Source organism: Saimiri boliviensis, chromosome 5 (assembly GCF_048565385.1).
Source record: "Saimiri boliviensis isolate mSaiBol1 chromosome 5, mSaiBol1.pri, whole genome shotgun sequence".
In the NCBI taxonomy this organism is placed as follows: Eukaryota; Metazoa; Chordata; class Mammalia; order Primates; family Cebidae; genus Saimiri; species Saimiri boliviensis.
The window spans coordinates 69,868,269-69,884,328 of record NC_133453.1 but is presented as its reverse complement, the minus strand read 5'-3'; the positions used below and the strand labels follow the sequence as shown (position 1 = coordinate 69,884,328).

At 38.1% G+C, this 16,060-nt stretch overlaps 1 protein-coding gene across 9 annotated transcripts in view; it reads left to right on the top strand.

Moving 5' to 3' along the window:
• The window catches only part of UBR3 (ubiquitin protein ligase E3 component n-recognin 3), a 248,075-nt gene that overhangs the window by 77,162 nt on the left and 154,853 nt on the right, over positions 1-16,060 (top strand). For all 9 annotated transcript variants that reach the window (XM_074399504.1, XM_074399496.1, XM_074399495.1 and 6 more), the window contains 3 exons: positions 5,309-5,395; positions 15,276-15,341; positions 15,429-15,518. In XM_074399504.1, coding sequence (XP_074255605.1) covers positions 5,309-5,395; positions 15,276-15,341; positions 15,429-15,518 — 243 coding nt within the window. The remainder of the gene's footprint in view (positions 1-5,308; positions 5,396-15,275; positions 15,342-15,428; positions 15,519-16,060) is intronic.

The window sequence follows — 16,060 nt, the reverse complement described above, 5'->3', positions numbered from 1 at the left end:
AGAAGCCACTGAAGATTTTTAAGCATGGATTTGATATGATCAGATTTACACTTAAAAGATCATTCTGTTCCTGAAGAAGACTGGATTTGAGTGGGAGTATGGTGGGTGGGAAGCAGCAAGACCAGGAGTAAATAGACCAATTAAGATACTGTGATAAATTGATCTCATTTATATGTAGAATCTAAAAAAGTTGGAGTGAGAGAAGTAGAGAGTAGAATGATGGTTTCCAGAAGCTGGGCCTGAGGGAGTGGGAAATAGGGAGATTTTGACCAGAGTTCAAAGTTTTAGCTAGAGAAGAGGAATAACTTTTTGAAATGTATTGCACAGCATGGTGACCATAGTTAATAATAATGCATTTTACATTTCAGAATTGCTAAAGGAGTAGATTTTTAATGGTCTCACTACAAAAAATAAGGGTCTGAGGTGATGGATGTGTTAATTAGCTTGATATACTCATCCCACAATTATGTGTGTGTGTGTGTGTGTGTGTGTGTGTGTGTGTCACATTGTACCCCATAAATACTTGCAGTTATTATTTGTCAGTTAAATAAAAAGATTCTATTGTCTAAGCATGAAATTCAGGTAGCATATATTTGAGATGCATTCAAGGTACATTTGGGATATTCAAGATGTATTTTGGAGGTAGAATCTATAGGCTTGTATATTATTTATGAGGGAGAAAGACTTTTGACAAATTGTGTATGGAAGTGCTGTTTATAAAGGTAGTAAAAATGAGAGAAAATTGGGTTTAGAGATATCAGAGTTAGCTTTAAATAGGTTAAGTTTGAGATGCCCTTGAAATGTCCAAGTAGAAATAGTGAATAGGAAGTTGGCTACATGAGTCTCATACTCGAAGAGTAAGTTTGCACTGAGGTCATATATACATTCTAGACCCTTTGGCATATAGAAGATATTTATCACCAAGGGATGGAATGAGGTTAAATAGGGAGAAAAGAGATGTGAGCCCTGAAGAAAGGACTGACATTTAGGTATTAGGGATAAGGTGAAGAGAAAAACCAGAATAATGCCATGTCATGTATGTAAGCCAGTAGAAGACAGATTCTGTAAAGTGGGTTGATGTGATACTGATATAAAAAGAGCAATATTTTAAGAAGATTATTCTGACTACTCTGTTTAGGGTGAATTTGAATTATGCGATGCTGGGGTTATGCTTATCTCTTTGATAATGAAAAATCATTGTTTCCAGGCAGTAGTTCATATTTCAGCTTTGAAGGCTAGGATTACAATGCAGTATGGTTCTCCTAATCTATGAAGTAAAGAGAACAGAGAGAAAACAGGCTCCTGTTGTCCTAGCAGTATCTGAGAGAGTAACTTCTTGGTTATAGGAGCATCTGGTTCCTAGATAAGACATTCTCTTGGTGAGCATGTACACTATGTGAGACATTGTTCTAGGCACTTTTAATACATTCTTATCTAACCTTCATTGTATCTCCTATAAAGTACATGGCATCATTCTGTTCTTTCAGAGGGTAAATAACTTGTTACATAGCTACAAGTAGAAGCTGAATTTGGAAGCAATTTCATCTAATTTAAAAACCAGTGTTCTTTATCACTTTGCTATAATTGTTTTTAAAGCAAGAATATCCAAAGCTTTTTAGTTGCAGTGCTGTCAGGGTTTAGAAATATAAACTGGAAAAAACACTATTATAGGAAAAAAATACTTCTTTGTTTAAATTTTTTACTGTAAAATATAAAACTTAAGGTTTAAGTAATTAAAAGGAAATTTCACTTGATAAATTACTGTCTTTGTTTGATTGCACTGAATGCTTTATTTTTTGGGACACAGAGTCTCGCTCTGTTGCCCAGGCTAGAGTGCAGTGGTGCTGTCTTGGCTCACTGCAACTTCTGTCTCCAGTTTTCAAGTGATTCTCCTGCCTCAGCCTCCCGGGGAGCTGGCATTACAGGTACCCACTACCATGCCCGGCTAACTTTTGCTTTTTTAGTAGAGATGTGGTTTCACCATGTTGATCAAGTCAGTCTTGAACTCCTGACCTTGTGATCCACCCTCCACGGCCTTTCAAAGTGCTGGGATTACAGGTGTGAGCCACTGTGCCCAGCCAAATGCTATTTGATTCTTGAAAACATTAAGGCCTAGTTAAAAAAGTAATACTAGCACTTTGGAATTTGGAGACCATCTTGGCTAACACAGTGAAATCCTGTCTCTACTAAAAATATAAAAAAATTAACTGGGTGTGCTGGCACACGTGCCTGTAATCCCAGCTACTCAAGAGGATGAGGCAGGAGAATCACCTGAAACTGGGAGGCAGAGGGTGCAGTGAACCAAGATTGCACCACTGCACTCCAGCAGGGCAACAGAATGAGACTCCGTCTCAAAAAAAAAAAAGAAGTAAGACTACCCAGATAGCTCAGTCTGTAGAGCATCATACTTTTAATGCTACATTAACTAACGACGTGAAGATTGGATAAAGGGATGACACATTTCTAGAATTTTGCTGATGTTTGTTTTCTGAGGAGAAAAGCTGCAAATTTTTCATTCGGTGGCAACTATAGGTTACTGCAGACTTGATAGAAGATAAATGTGGTCTTGACTCTTTGAAGCACTTAACTACTTGTGAGACATAGTGTTAACATCTGATACAGAGCATTGTATGTGTATCATTTCACTTGCCTCTTTAGAACTGTACTGGGAAGTAGATCATATTATGTCCATTTTTTACATATAGAGAAACTGAGACTCATAAAATGTAAGTAATTTGCTCAAGGTCACAAAATGAGTAAGTCAGCAGGCATACTGACTTTTGAGGATGGGGGTGGTAGTGGTAGGAAGATAGGAGAGAGACAGTCAGAACATGATTACCAAATATGCTGTATTTAGGACTGGAATTAACTGGTCACTTTTTAAAAGACTGTTAATACCTACTTGTCAAATTGTTCTCCAGAAGGGTGGTGTACCAGTTTACACTTGTGCTAAGTGCCTGTAATGGTATCCCATTGCCCAAATCCTTGACAAAATGGGAGAACATTGGTTTTAAAAGTTTATCTGTCTGTGAATTACCTGCTACTTTAGTTTGGTTATGACAGATTATTTATGATAACTTATAAGTGCCATTAATTTTTTTTCAGTGAGAGGTGTGGAATAGAATATATAAAATGATATTTTATAGAGTGAATCACAGATAGCAAAGATTAAAACAGGATGAGGATGTTAGAAAGGTGACTAGGTAAGTGGTTTTGGTCTGGATTGTGGCAATGGAAATAGGCATGAAGCTATATGATAATGTCAAGCAGGAATTGACAGGACATGGAGATGAGTAAGGTGAAGGAGAAGTCAGGAATGAATGTGAGACTTTCAGCTTTTTAAAAAGGCATATTTATATAATTTACACAGGCAGCTGATGAGTTTAACACATGTGGCTCTGATGTTTCTGCACTTATACATTATATATTGATTCCTCAAAGTATCTTTTTTTTAACTTTAAAAAAAATGGAGATAAAATCCACCATTTTAACCATTTTTGTTTTCTGAGGAGATAAAATCCACCATTTTAACCATTTTAAAGTGTGTAGCATTCATTTGTTTATGGTATATTCCCAAAGTTTACAACTACTACCACTATGTATATCTAATTCCAGAGTATTTCCATTGCCCCCAAAAGAAATTGCATTCCTTCCAGTTCCAACCTCTCCTCATCTTTTGGAAACCACTAATCTACTTTCCAGTCTTTAAAAATCTACCTAATCTGGACATTTTATATAAATGGAATCCTGTAATATGTGGCCTACTATGTCTGGCTTCTTTCACTTAATGTAATTGTTTCAAGGTTCAGTTGTGTTGCAGCTTGTATCAGTACTTCATTCCTTTTTCTGGCTGAGTAATATTTTATTATACGGATATACAGCATTTCATTTGTCGTTTTATCCGTTGATAGATACTTTGGTTGATTCTACTTTTTGGCTGCTATGGGTAATGCTTCTGTGAGTGTTTATATACATTTTTTTGTGTGAACATATATTCTTAGTTCTCTGGAAATATACATAGGAGTGGAATTGCTTGGTCATATGATAACTCTATGTTTAACTTACCAAGTAACTGCCAAACTTTTTTTTTCTTTTTCTTTTTGAGATAGGGTCTTGCTGTTGCTTAAGCTGGAGTACAGTAGCATGATTGTGGCTCGTTACCTCCTTGAACTCCTAGGCTCAAATAGCCCTTCCAACTCAGCCTCCCTCCCAAGTAGCTAGGGCTATAAATGTACACCATCACTCTTGATTAATTTTTAAATTTTTTTTGCAGATACAGAGTCTTTCTATGTCCCCAGCTAGTCTTGAACTCCTGGCCCCAAGTGATCCTTCTGCCTTGGCCTACCAAGGTGTTGGCATCACAGGTGTGAGCCATCATGCCCAGCTGTAAACAGTTTTTCAAAGTAGCTGTACCATTTTACAGTCTTATCAGCAATATATGAGGATTCCAATTTCTCTACATCCTTGCTAACACTTTGTTTTGCATTTTAAAAATTATGGCCTCCCTAGTTGGTGTGAAGTGATATCTCATTGTGGCTTTGATTTGCATTTTCCCATGATTGAACATCTTTACATTTGCTTATTAGGGATCCATATGTTTTCTTGGGAGAAATGTCTTTTTAAATTCTTTGCCTCTTTTTTTCCTTGTAAGCAAGCCTATCATTATTTCTATTTCTATTTAATTTAGAACTCACTTATTCTGTTGGATCTGTTTTACCACAAGACGTTGTAATTGTCTTTTACAGTACTCTTATTTCAGGTGACACACACATCATTTCTTCTTCCAAATTCTATTGTAAGTCAGGATATTCACAGGTTACTTACAGTCTACATATGTTTTTAATTGTGTAAAATATACATAACATTTACCACTATTTTTAGCTATAAAATTCAGTGACTTGAAGTACATTTACAGTGTTGTACAACTGTCGCTATTATCCATGTTCAGTACTTTTTCATCAGCCTCAAAGAAACTCTCTACCTATTAAACAGTAACATTAGGGAATTTATAAGAAATTGGGGGGGTTCTCTTGAAATGGAGTCTGATTTAAATCTATTTAAACTCTGTTACAGCTTTCATTCATTTTTAGAAGCATATTATGAAAAAGAAAGCATATTGACTTGTTTAATTTTCATATTTGTCACTGATTGTTAGTTTATGAAGGGACAATTTCTTGATATGGCAAATATAATAATCTCGAAAATATATACATTTTACCATTTTATGTATACACAGTGTATATACTATATATTACATATAATTTAATGTTGAAAATATATGTTTATATATTATAAATTTTTATTTTAGGAAACTCAAGAATATACCCGAAATGTTGTTAGATATTGCCTTGAAGCTCTTCAAGACTGGTTTGATGCTATTAACTTCGTAGATGAGGTATGTATATTTTTTGATATATGTAAAGACATTTAAGAAAAGTGTTAGATTTCATTTAATGTTGAAAATAATGAATACCTTTTCATAGGAGAGGGAAGGAAGTCAGAATGAACATATTAGGCTTTGAAAAAGAGAAGTCTAAAGAGGAGGCTAGTTCTCTAGTTCTTCGACATTTAGTAATTTCTAGAGTACACTAATATGTCTGCTTATTTCCTAGAGAAGATTGGCATGATTTCTTTTTCCATTATTAAGTATATATGTCTCATTATTTCTCAGGAGTGAAAATTAGTTTCAGTTGAACATGTAAAAGTGCAATGCAAATGTGAGTAAGATAGGGGAGATTAATGAAAAGGGAATCACAACTATATTAATTGGACAGTGTTCTGCTTGTCAGAGTAGGAAAAGATGGGCTTGAACAAAGGTGATTATTGTTCATAATGAGAAGAGCTGGCACAGACATGGTATGTATAAATTGAACAAGTAATTGCTTTTAATACCTGAGTTTATCATCAAAAGCTCTTTCTTTTCCTCTTAGGAGGTAGGGTCAGAATATGTAATATGCAAAAGAAAGATCTTGTTTCAGACAGCTCACCCCCACTTCATCTGATTTCTGAACCCTGGGCACACAGAACTGTTGCTGTGTGTTTCTATGTATGTATATGTGGAGGGCAGGCAAATTTTATCTCTAGTGTGTTTTTCTTTCTTTCTGTTTTAAAAATTTTGACACAATCACAAATTTATAGAAAAGTTGAGTAGACAAAGAACTTTCTATTCTTGAACCATTTGAGAGTTCATTTGTTGACTTGATGCTTCACTACCCCCATGCATTTCAGTGTTTCCTTCAAAGAAGGATATTGTCTTATATAGCCAGAATGCCACTATAAAAATCATTAATATATTATTAGTATTTAATTCTTAGAACTCATTTATATTTTAACAGTTGTCCATGATATCTTTTATAGAAAAAGGATCTGGTTCAGAATTGCATTTTGTTATCATGTCTCTAGTCTCTGTCTGAGGCATTTTCCCAGTCTGTCTTTGCACTTTAGGACAGTGACCTTTTTTTTGAAACAGAGTCTTGCTCTGTTGCCCGGGCTGGAGTGCAGTGGTGTGATCTCGGCTCACTGCAACCTCCGCCTCCCATGTTCAAGTGATTATCTTGTCTCAACCTCCCAAGTAGCTGGGATTACAGTTGTGTGCCACTGCACCTGGCTGGTTTTTTTGGATTTTTAGTAGAGATGGGGTTTCCACCTGCCTCAACTTTCCAAAGTGCTGGGATTAATGGCATGAGCCATTGTGTCTGGCCAGGACAGTGACATTTTGAAGACTGTTTCTCAATGTGGGTTTGTTTCATGATTAGATTCAGATCATGTATCTTTTTTAGGAATATTACAGAAGTGATGTTGTAGTCTTTTCATGGCATCCTATCTGGTAGTTTGTTATTTGTGTTCCACTAATGATGTTCTCTTTGATCACTTGATTAGGGTGGTACCTGCTAGACTCCTTCATCATAAAATTACCTTTTTTCTCATGTAATTAATAAAGTGTTTTGTGATCCAATTATCAATTAATTCATTTATTTTTGTCTCTAGAGATTCATAGTTTCTATTTTATTTAATGGGTTATAAGCCATTACTGTTTTTATTTGATGCTCCAGTTGTTTCAGATTTGGCCAGATTTGGCCAACTAAACTAGCCTCTTAAGCTAGTTTCTGCTTGTCCCATCATTTTTTGAGTACTTCCATGTTTTCTGGCCCACCAGGATGTTTCAGAGTCATAGTTTCCCCATCCATTCCTGGAATCAGTCATTTCTTTATGGATCCCTGGTTACTTTTAGTGTAGGACAGTATTTAGAAAAATTTAGGTGCTACATGGGCTCATTGCTATTGGGGTGTCACTACTCCCAAGTCCTCACAGTGAACAGAGATTAGGAGTATATATATGTAAGTCTGTATACATATTTGCATCTATATTTATTTTTCTGTCCATAGAGAAAGCTATGAGTTCAAACTGGTATTTTTAATTCCAGTCAACACTGTAGGATTTATTCTAGTTTTCTTCAACAGTGGGAAACCTGGTTTCTGTTATCTTTAATGTATTTACTTATTTATAAATTTATATTTATGTATGCCTGGGCGTGGTGGCTCACGCCTGTAATCCAAGCACTTTGGAGGCCAAGACAGGCGGATCATCTGAGGTCAGGAGTTTAAAACCAGCCTGACAAACATGGTGAAACCCTGTCTTAAAAAAATAAAATAAAATAAAAAAATTATATTTATGTATGACCAATCTCATATATAAATATGAGAAGCAGTTCTCATCTCAGTTCCCTCTCTTTCCTCTGCAATGGATGCCTTCTTTTCCCTGCTTTGACTCTGAGTCTACATCCTATTCCACCTTCCCCTACACATGGACACCCTCCTAATCCTGCCTGGGCTCTGACTCCCCACCTTGGACTGCCTTTCTGTGGAGAAGTCCTGTTCACCCTCTTTGTGCTTGCAACTCCCACACTGGGCTCTTCCTCTTTTTGGATGCCCTCCTCATCCTGCCTTGGCTCTGATGCCTCCTGCTGGGCTCTTTGCACATGTGGACGATCTCCTCACCCAGCTTGGATTTCGATTCCCTATTCCAGGCTGGCCTCCTGTATTGTTGCCCTCCTTACCTCAGTCAGGCTCTGATTCCCCATGCCAGGTCAGTCCCCACATGGAGGCCCTCCTCACCCAGATTGGCTCTGATGCTCTACACTGGGCTGCCCACATCTGATGCCCTATACTAGGCCCTTATACCCAAGCAATCTCTGACATCTCAACCCCTCGGCTACCCCCAACAGTTGCCTTCCTCAGTCTGAGCTCTGACTTCCTGCTCAGTTTCCTAACCGTTAGATGCTTATTTTACCCTGCTCCCTCTCTTTACCTCCCAGTGGCTTTAGGAATGGTTTGAGAAGGGAAGAACCCTTTGTTATCTTTAGCTGTAATCCCTTCTGCCCTAAATTAACTTTTCTTCACCTCTCATCACCCCTGCCCCAACATTTGTGTCAGCTCTTAGCCTTCAACCTGGATTTTGTCCATTTGGATTCTGATTCTGCCCCAACCACCTCACCTTGATTCTTTGCCTTGTCTAATTGTTGTTCTCTAGGCTTAAATTTTGTTTATTTAAATGTTAATGAGTCAGTCTTAAGAGAGAACATTCTCCACCCTTCACAGAGCTCCATCCCACTTCCAGCCTGCTTCCCTTCTTCACCTTGTTCAGGATCAGTTCCTCTGCTGGAGCTTTAACTGAAGCTTTTCTCAACCCAGTTTTCTTTGGTATTTGAAACTTCAGGCATTATTGTTGAAATACTAGCATTACTAAGGCAACAGTAAGATTGAACTGGGGGAAAACTATACACAAGAAAATTATATTTACATTAATCATGCTTAGAATCAGGAGTGAAATGAAGGACAGTTAGAATCATGTATGACATACAGAGCAGCCGAACTCTAGAAAATATATTTTTCACGTTGAAATATTTTTAGGAAGATATTGAATGTTCTCAAAAATTTAAATGGATTCCTTGGAGTTGGGGAGAGATAGCATTGGGAGAAATGCCAGATAGAGGTGATGGGGAAGAAGGCAGCAAATCACACTGCCACGTGTGTACCTCTGCAACAATCTTGCATGTACTTCACATGTACCCCAAAACCTAAAATGCAATAAAAAAAATTTAAATGGATTCTTAAAAGACGAGAAATTAAGTATAGAACATAAGGAATCAAATAACATGTTTTTATATGGTGTTTAAAAGTTTTTTTTTTTTTTTTTTTTTTTTTTTTTTGAGACGGAGTTTCGCTCTTGTTACCCAGGCCGGAGTGCAATGGCGCGATCTCGGCTCACCGCAACCTCCGCTTCCTGGGCTCAGGCAATTCTCCTGCCTCAGCCTCCTAAGTAGCTGGGATTACAGGCACGCGCCACCACGCCCAGCTAGTTTTTTGTATTTTTAGTAGAGATGGGGTTTCATCATGTTGACCAGGATGGTCTCGATGTCTTGACCTCATGATCCACCTGCCTCGACCTCCCAAAGTGCTGGGATTACAGGCTTGAGCCACTGCGCCCGGCCTAAAAGTTTTTATTATTCCTCCTTTTTTGTCATTGAGAAGTGGAGATGCAGAGATATTAAGTGACTTGCCTTTAGTTATGTAGCAAGTAATGGTACTTCTGGGTCCAGAGTCCACATTTCAAAACTCCTTGTTTGGTAGTAGTTTTTTTTTTTTTTTTTTTGGTCTGGTATTTTAACTGTATTGGTTGTTGGCAGTGGAAAGAGCATTAAAGACAGGCAGATTTGAGTGTAAATTGCAGCTCTGCCATAATTCAACTAGCTGTGTGGCCTTGGACAGATTTTTTTTTAAGTTTAATTTTTAATATATTTTAATTTTATTTTTTCTTAACACTGCTGAGTCCATTTCCTCATCAATTGAAGGTGATAATATTAAACAGTGAGGGCTGACTAAGAGGCATATATTACATGTGTGATAAACATTATTTCTTCTTTCATCCTTGTGGGTGGACGTTAGCAGTTACTATGTTAATCTAGCACAAATCAAGCAAATGATATGTTTTTTTTTTTGTTGTTGTTTTGTTTTTTGAGACAGGGTCTCACCATCTTGCTCAGGCTGGTCTTGAACACTTGGGCTGAGGTGATCCTCCTGCATTGGCCTCCCAAAGTGTTGAGATTACAGGTATAAGCCATTGTGCCTGGCCAGTAATATGTTTTGAACTGAAGTAAGCCAAATCAAATAATTGTATAGAAAGAGGGAATAGAATAAATTTTCCTATAAGACAGGCCATTAAAAAATTCTTAAAAACGGCCGGGCGCGGTGGCTCAAGCCTATGATCCCAGCACTTTGGGAGGCCGAGGCGGGTGGATCACGAGGTCAAGAGATCGAGACCATCCTGGTCAACATGGTGAAACCCCGTCTCTACTAAAAATACAAAAAATCAGCTGGGCATGGTGGCGCGTGCCTGTAATCCCAGTTACTCAGGAGGCTGAGGCAGGAGAATTGCCTGAACCCAGGAGGCGGAGGTTGCGGTGAGCCGAGATCGCGCCATTGCACTCCAGCCTGGGTAACAAGAGCGAAACTCCATCTCAAAAAAAAAAAAAAAAAAAAAAAAAAAAAATTCTTAAAAACATGAATATCATGTAGGGTAACAATTGTGTTTGTAGTAGAGTGGGTTTGGCTAGAGTCTTTCGGTAAGAGGAAGGTAGAACATGCATTCATCCAGCAAATATTTATTGAATGTTTACTATGTTGCAGACATTGGGAATACAGTGATAATACAGTTCCTAACTTAAGGAAGTGGAAGACAAGTATATGGTTAATTTGATTCCTGTGCTTCTGTAAAGTTGTGACCAGGTGCGATGTGGGAGGATAAAAGGGAGCACCAGATTTAGCCTGAAGAACTCCAGAAAAGCTTCTTAGTAGAAGTGTCAACTGAGCAAAGTCTTAAACGTTAATCCAGTGGGAGAAGGGATATATAGCGTTTGGGGCCGAGAGAATAGCGTACATAAAGGCACAGAAGCTTAGTAAGTTAGGGGCACTACCTATGGTGCGTGAATTTGTGTGTCAGAAGATGAGACTGAAGAGGTAAGCTCTTTTCAGGAGTTGGAAGGTTATCAGGAGGCTAAAACCATAGGGAGTCATTAAAAGACTGTGAGTGGAAGAAGTTCAAGATTAAATTAATGTTTGAGTAAGACCACCTCTGGTAGCATATAGAGGGTAATAGAAGATAGGTTAGTCTAGGTTCTTTTTATGCAAGGGGAAAAATAATTTAAAGCAGCTTGAATTAAGCAGTATTTTATTATAAATAGGGATATCTAAGGGTTAGGGCACCTGGATCTCAGGGATGGACTGGAAATCTGAATAGAAATTGCTGTTGCTTGCCTTTGCCCTGTTTGTATGTGCCTCATTTTTTCCTTCCCTTTCTGTGCTTTTCCCATGTGATGAAATATTGCCTTCTTATAGTTGCCTAATGTTACCACTTAACGCATACTCCCAGCTTGCCTGTGAATGTCTCTGAATTCCAGTTCCAATTTTTTGAGAGAGAAAGTCATTGCTCAAGTTGGGTTGGTGTCCCCTGCTCTGCCTCCAGTCAAGTATGACTACTATAAACTTGACTGTCAGGCCCCCATCTCTATGTGTGTGGGGTTGAGGTGGCAGAGAGTGGGAGGGGGAGACACAGTCTGAGAAGATGGGAGGGTTATGAGCTAGGCAGATACCACAAAAGGTGTCTTATGGAGGGTAATAGTAGGAGCAGGGGTTATACTAAAATCTAGGCACTAGGTATTGAGGGCCTGAGCTTAGGTTAGTTAGGTGCAGTGTAGACAGAAAGTGGATTTAAGGGATACTTGGAAAATAAGTAAACATAATTTGATCCCTCATCAAAAACAGGAGGCTTGTGAGAAGGAGGAAGTCTACATTTCATATTTAAATTACTGGGAATCTGGAGAAGAAGTAGTGAGGTGGATTGAGTTTTACGGCAAAGATACTGAGTTTGGTTTGGACACACTGTATTTGTGGTCACATGGAATGTTAAGTATCAATGTTCAGTACACACCTGAATGTAAGATTTAGAGTTCAGGAGTGAGATTTCCGCTGAGATTTGGGAATTATCTGGGTAGAGTTAGCAGCTGAAGCTGTGAGTTTGGATAAATTCACATATAATGAGAAGACTACAGAGTGAAGAATGGAATCCAAGGACTGTCTGTATATAGGAATAGAAGAAGATCTTATCATGTAGCTAGTCTGTAACATTAGACAAGGAAGGAATATGAACTTTAACATTACAAAGAATGTGAATTTAGGGTATACTAAAGCCCTGAAAGATAAAATAGAGTCCATAGCTTAGTAGTTAATAGCAGTATGTATTGGGTACTGTGTTGTTTTACTTATTTCTCGCAGCTACCCTGCTCTTTATTATCCCTGCTTTAAGCATCAGACAACTGAGGCACAGAGAGGTATAGTTTTACAGTTTTACAGCTATAGGTGGTAGAGCCAGGATTTGAACTCAAGTGGTCTAGCTGTTAAGAGTTTACACTTAGGGGCCAGACACCGTGGCTCATGCCTGTGGTCCCAGCACTTTAGGAAGCCGAGGCGGGTGGATCACTTGAGGTCAGGAGTTCGAGACCAGCCTGGGCAACGTGGTGAAACCCTGTCTCTACTAAAAATACAAAAAATTAGCCAGGTATGGTGGTACACACCTGTAGTCTGAGCTACTCAGGAGGCTGAGGCAGGAGAATCGCTTCAACCTGGGAGGCATAGGTTTCAGTGAGCTGAGATTGTTTCACTGTACTCCAGCCTGGGGGACAGTGTGAGATACAAAACAAGAGTCTGCACTTAGGCTGAGCATGGTGGTTCATGTCTTTAATTCCATTACTTTGGGAGGCTGAGGTGGGCAGATTGCTTGAGTCCAGGAGTTTGAGAGCAGTCTGAGCAACATGGTGAAAATCCTGTCTCTACCAAAAAATACAGAAATTCGCCAGGCATGGTGGTGTGCATCTGTAGTTCCAGCTGCTCAGGAGGCTGAGGTGGGAGGATGCCTTGAGCCTGGGAGTCAGAGATTGCAGTGAGCTGTGATCATGCCACCATATTCCAGCCTGGGTGACAAAGTAAGACCCTGCCTATTTTTTTTTTTTTTTTTGAGATGGAGTCTTGCTGTCGCCAGGCTGGAGTGCAGTGGCGCAATCTTGGCTCACTACAACGTATGCCTCCTGGGTTCAAGCGATTTTCCGCCTCAGCCTCCCAGTAGCTTGGACCACAGGCACGTGCCACCATGCCCGGCTCTTTATTGTATGTTTAGTAGAGACGGAGTTTCACCATGTTGGCCAGAATGGTCTTGATCTCTTGACCTAGTGATCCGCCCACCTTGGCCTCCCAAAGTGATGGGATTACAGGTGTGAGCCACTGCACCCGGCCGACCCTGTCTATTAAAAAAAAAAAAAAAAAGAAAAAAAGAGTCTGTGCTTACCCACTGTGCTTAATGCCTTCAAAGGAAGTTGAGAGAGATTCTGACTTAGCTGGTTAGTGTAGAATATGTTACTAAAATGATTATGGTAATGGACAGCAAACTTTTTAGAATTTGATTTTTAATTGTGGCAAAATACACATAAAACGTAAAATTCACTATCTTGATAATTTTTAAATGTGTAGTTCAGTACTGTTCAGTAGACTTGTATTGTTGTGCATCCAGTCTCCATAACTTTTTTATCTCAGACAACTGAAACTATACCCATTAATAGCTACTTCCCATTTTCTCTTCCCTCAGCTTGTTGCAGCCACCATTCTCCTTTATATCTCTATGAATCTGGCTGCTCTAGGAACCTCATATAAGTGGAATCATACAGTTATTGCTCTTTGTGACTGGCTTATTTTACTTAGCATAATGTCCCCAAGGTTTATTCATGTTAGAGAACATTGTTAGAATTTCCTTTCTTTTTACAGAGGGCAAACTTTTATTTATTAGAACAAAATTTTATAGCCTTTACATAATGAGGAAGATGTTATTATCTTACTGGTTTTGAAAAAAAAATTATTTAAGGGATCATGACATATTTACATTCCTTATGACTTCTATAATGATACCATATTAGCATAATGATCTGAATGTCCTGGATAAAAATTTTTAGCAAGAGAATATTTACTAAGAACTTATAAAAGCATTAAAAACAAACAATCCCTTTTTAGTTTTTAACTCATTTGTTTACGAAGGACAGCTATGGTATATTTTTGTCCTGTAGGACAAAAATTTTGTGATTCATGGGATTCACAGATTTAAAATACAGTTATTGTAACATTTACAGGAATGCCTAAGGTCATTGACATACTTTTTACAAAGTTTTGTAACAGAGGCTCGTGTGTTTGTTACTGATTGGAAGCATCTTATCCAGCTGGTGAAGGAATCTAACAATGCCGGCCGGGCGCGGTGGCTCAAGCCTGTAATCCCAGCACTTTGGGAGGCTGAGGCGGGTGGATCACGAGGTCAAGAGATCGAGACCAACGTGGTCAACATGGTGAAACCCCATCTCTACTAAAAATACAAAAAATCAGCTGGGCATGGTGGCGCGTGCCTGTAATCCCAGTTACTCAGGAGGCTGAGGCAGGAGAATTGCCTGAACCCAGGAGGCAGAGGTTGCGGTGAGCCGAGATCGCGCCATTGCACTCCAGCCTGGGTAACAAGAGTGAAACTCTGTCTCAAAAAAAAAAAAAAAAAAAAAACCAAAAAAACAATGCCCTGTATTTATAACTCTGTTTAGAGATGTGGTCAGAGTCTTCTTACAGTTTTGAATATGACAGTGGAATCCAGATTAGCTCCTCAGTTCTTTTGCTGCTTGTAGAATGAGAATATTAATAGTTCCTACTCCATAGCGTTCTTCTGAGGATTAAATGTGGTGATGTGAAAAAAGTGCTTAGCATGGTGACTGGCACATAGTAAGTGCTCAATGAATGTTACATGTGGCTATTAGTACTGTCATGATCTTTTGTATACATGCATTTGAAGAGTCTGAAATGATCTACTGAAGAGGAAAATCCATTCCATCCCTTGTTTTTATAATGATTACAGTATTTGCTTTAGCTGAGTTGAATTTAGGAAGTATTAATCTGAAGCTGGATGCTTCAGAGGATTCAAAGTTGAGTGCAATACAGTTTCTGCCTTCAAAAAACTTAAGTGTTTAAAATGGAATAATTTTATCTATGGTGATTTTAGAATCTACATCTTCTAAAATGTTAAGTTTTGAACTAAAAGTATAGGAATAAATCCAGGTGAGAGTATGATTTAAACATTTTACAACCATCTTAAAATTTCTCTAAAATTGTCTTTGACTTGTGGATTTTGTTTGTTTATTCCAGCCAGCACCTAACCAAGTCACTTTTCATCTGCCACTACATCGTTACTATGCTATGTTTTTGAGTAAGGTAAGACTGTCATTAAACAATTCTCTCTTTTTTTTTAATTTTCAAAAATAAGAATTGAATTAGTAACTTTTTTATTGTAATTTTTAGGCTGTGAAATGTCAAGAACTAGATTTGGATTCTATTTTACCAGATCAGGAAATGTTAATGAAACTAATGATTCACCCCCTCCAAATTCAAGTATGTATTCAGGCATTTTAAAAGTTTTGAAGTGGATTCTCTAAGAGATTCTTCCTTTATTTATGTCTTTCATTGTTATTATAGCCGAGATGTTTGAAAACTCTTTTAAAAAGAAATTGTTACTGTATTTTTGCCAGATTATGTTTAGGTATTTTTCATTCTTTGAGATTTACTTTCAGTTTTACTTTTTCCAGAAATTATTTTCATGATATTTACTTATAGGGTGGCATTTAACACACTATAGCACTATTTGGGAGGCAGGAGATCTGAGAGGTTCTAGTCTTGGTGTTACCACTGTTTTATTTTTCACAAGGTTTAGGGTAATTGACCTCCTCGATTCTCAGTTTCTCTATTTGTACAGTGAGAGGATAAAGAAGAGAGAAGAATTAGCTTATGTAAGCACCATGATTTCATTTAGTACCAACACTGTAATTTTGCAGGCCAACCTTTTATATACATTAGAGGGACTTGCACTTCAGTATGTTTTTCCTGGCAATTTTAGATTTGTTATTTATAGTATTATTGAATTTGCGGTCTGGGTG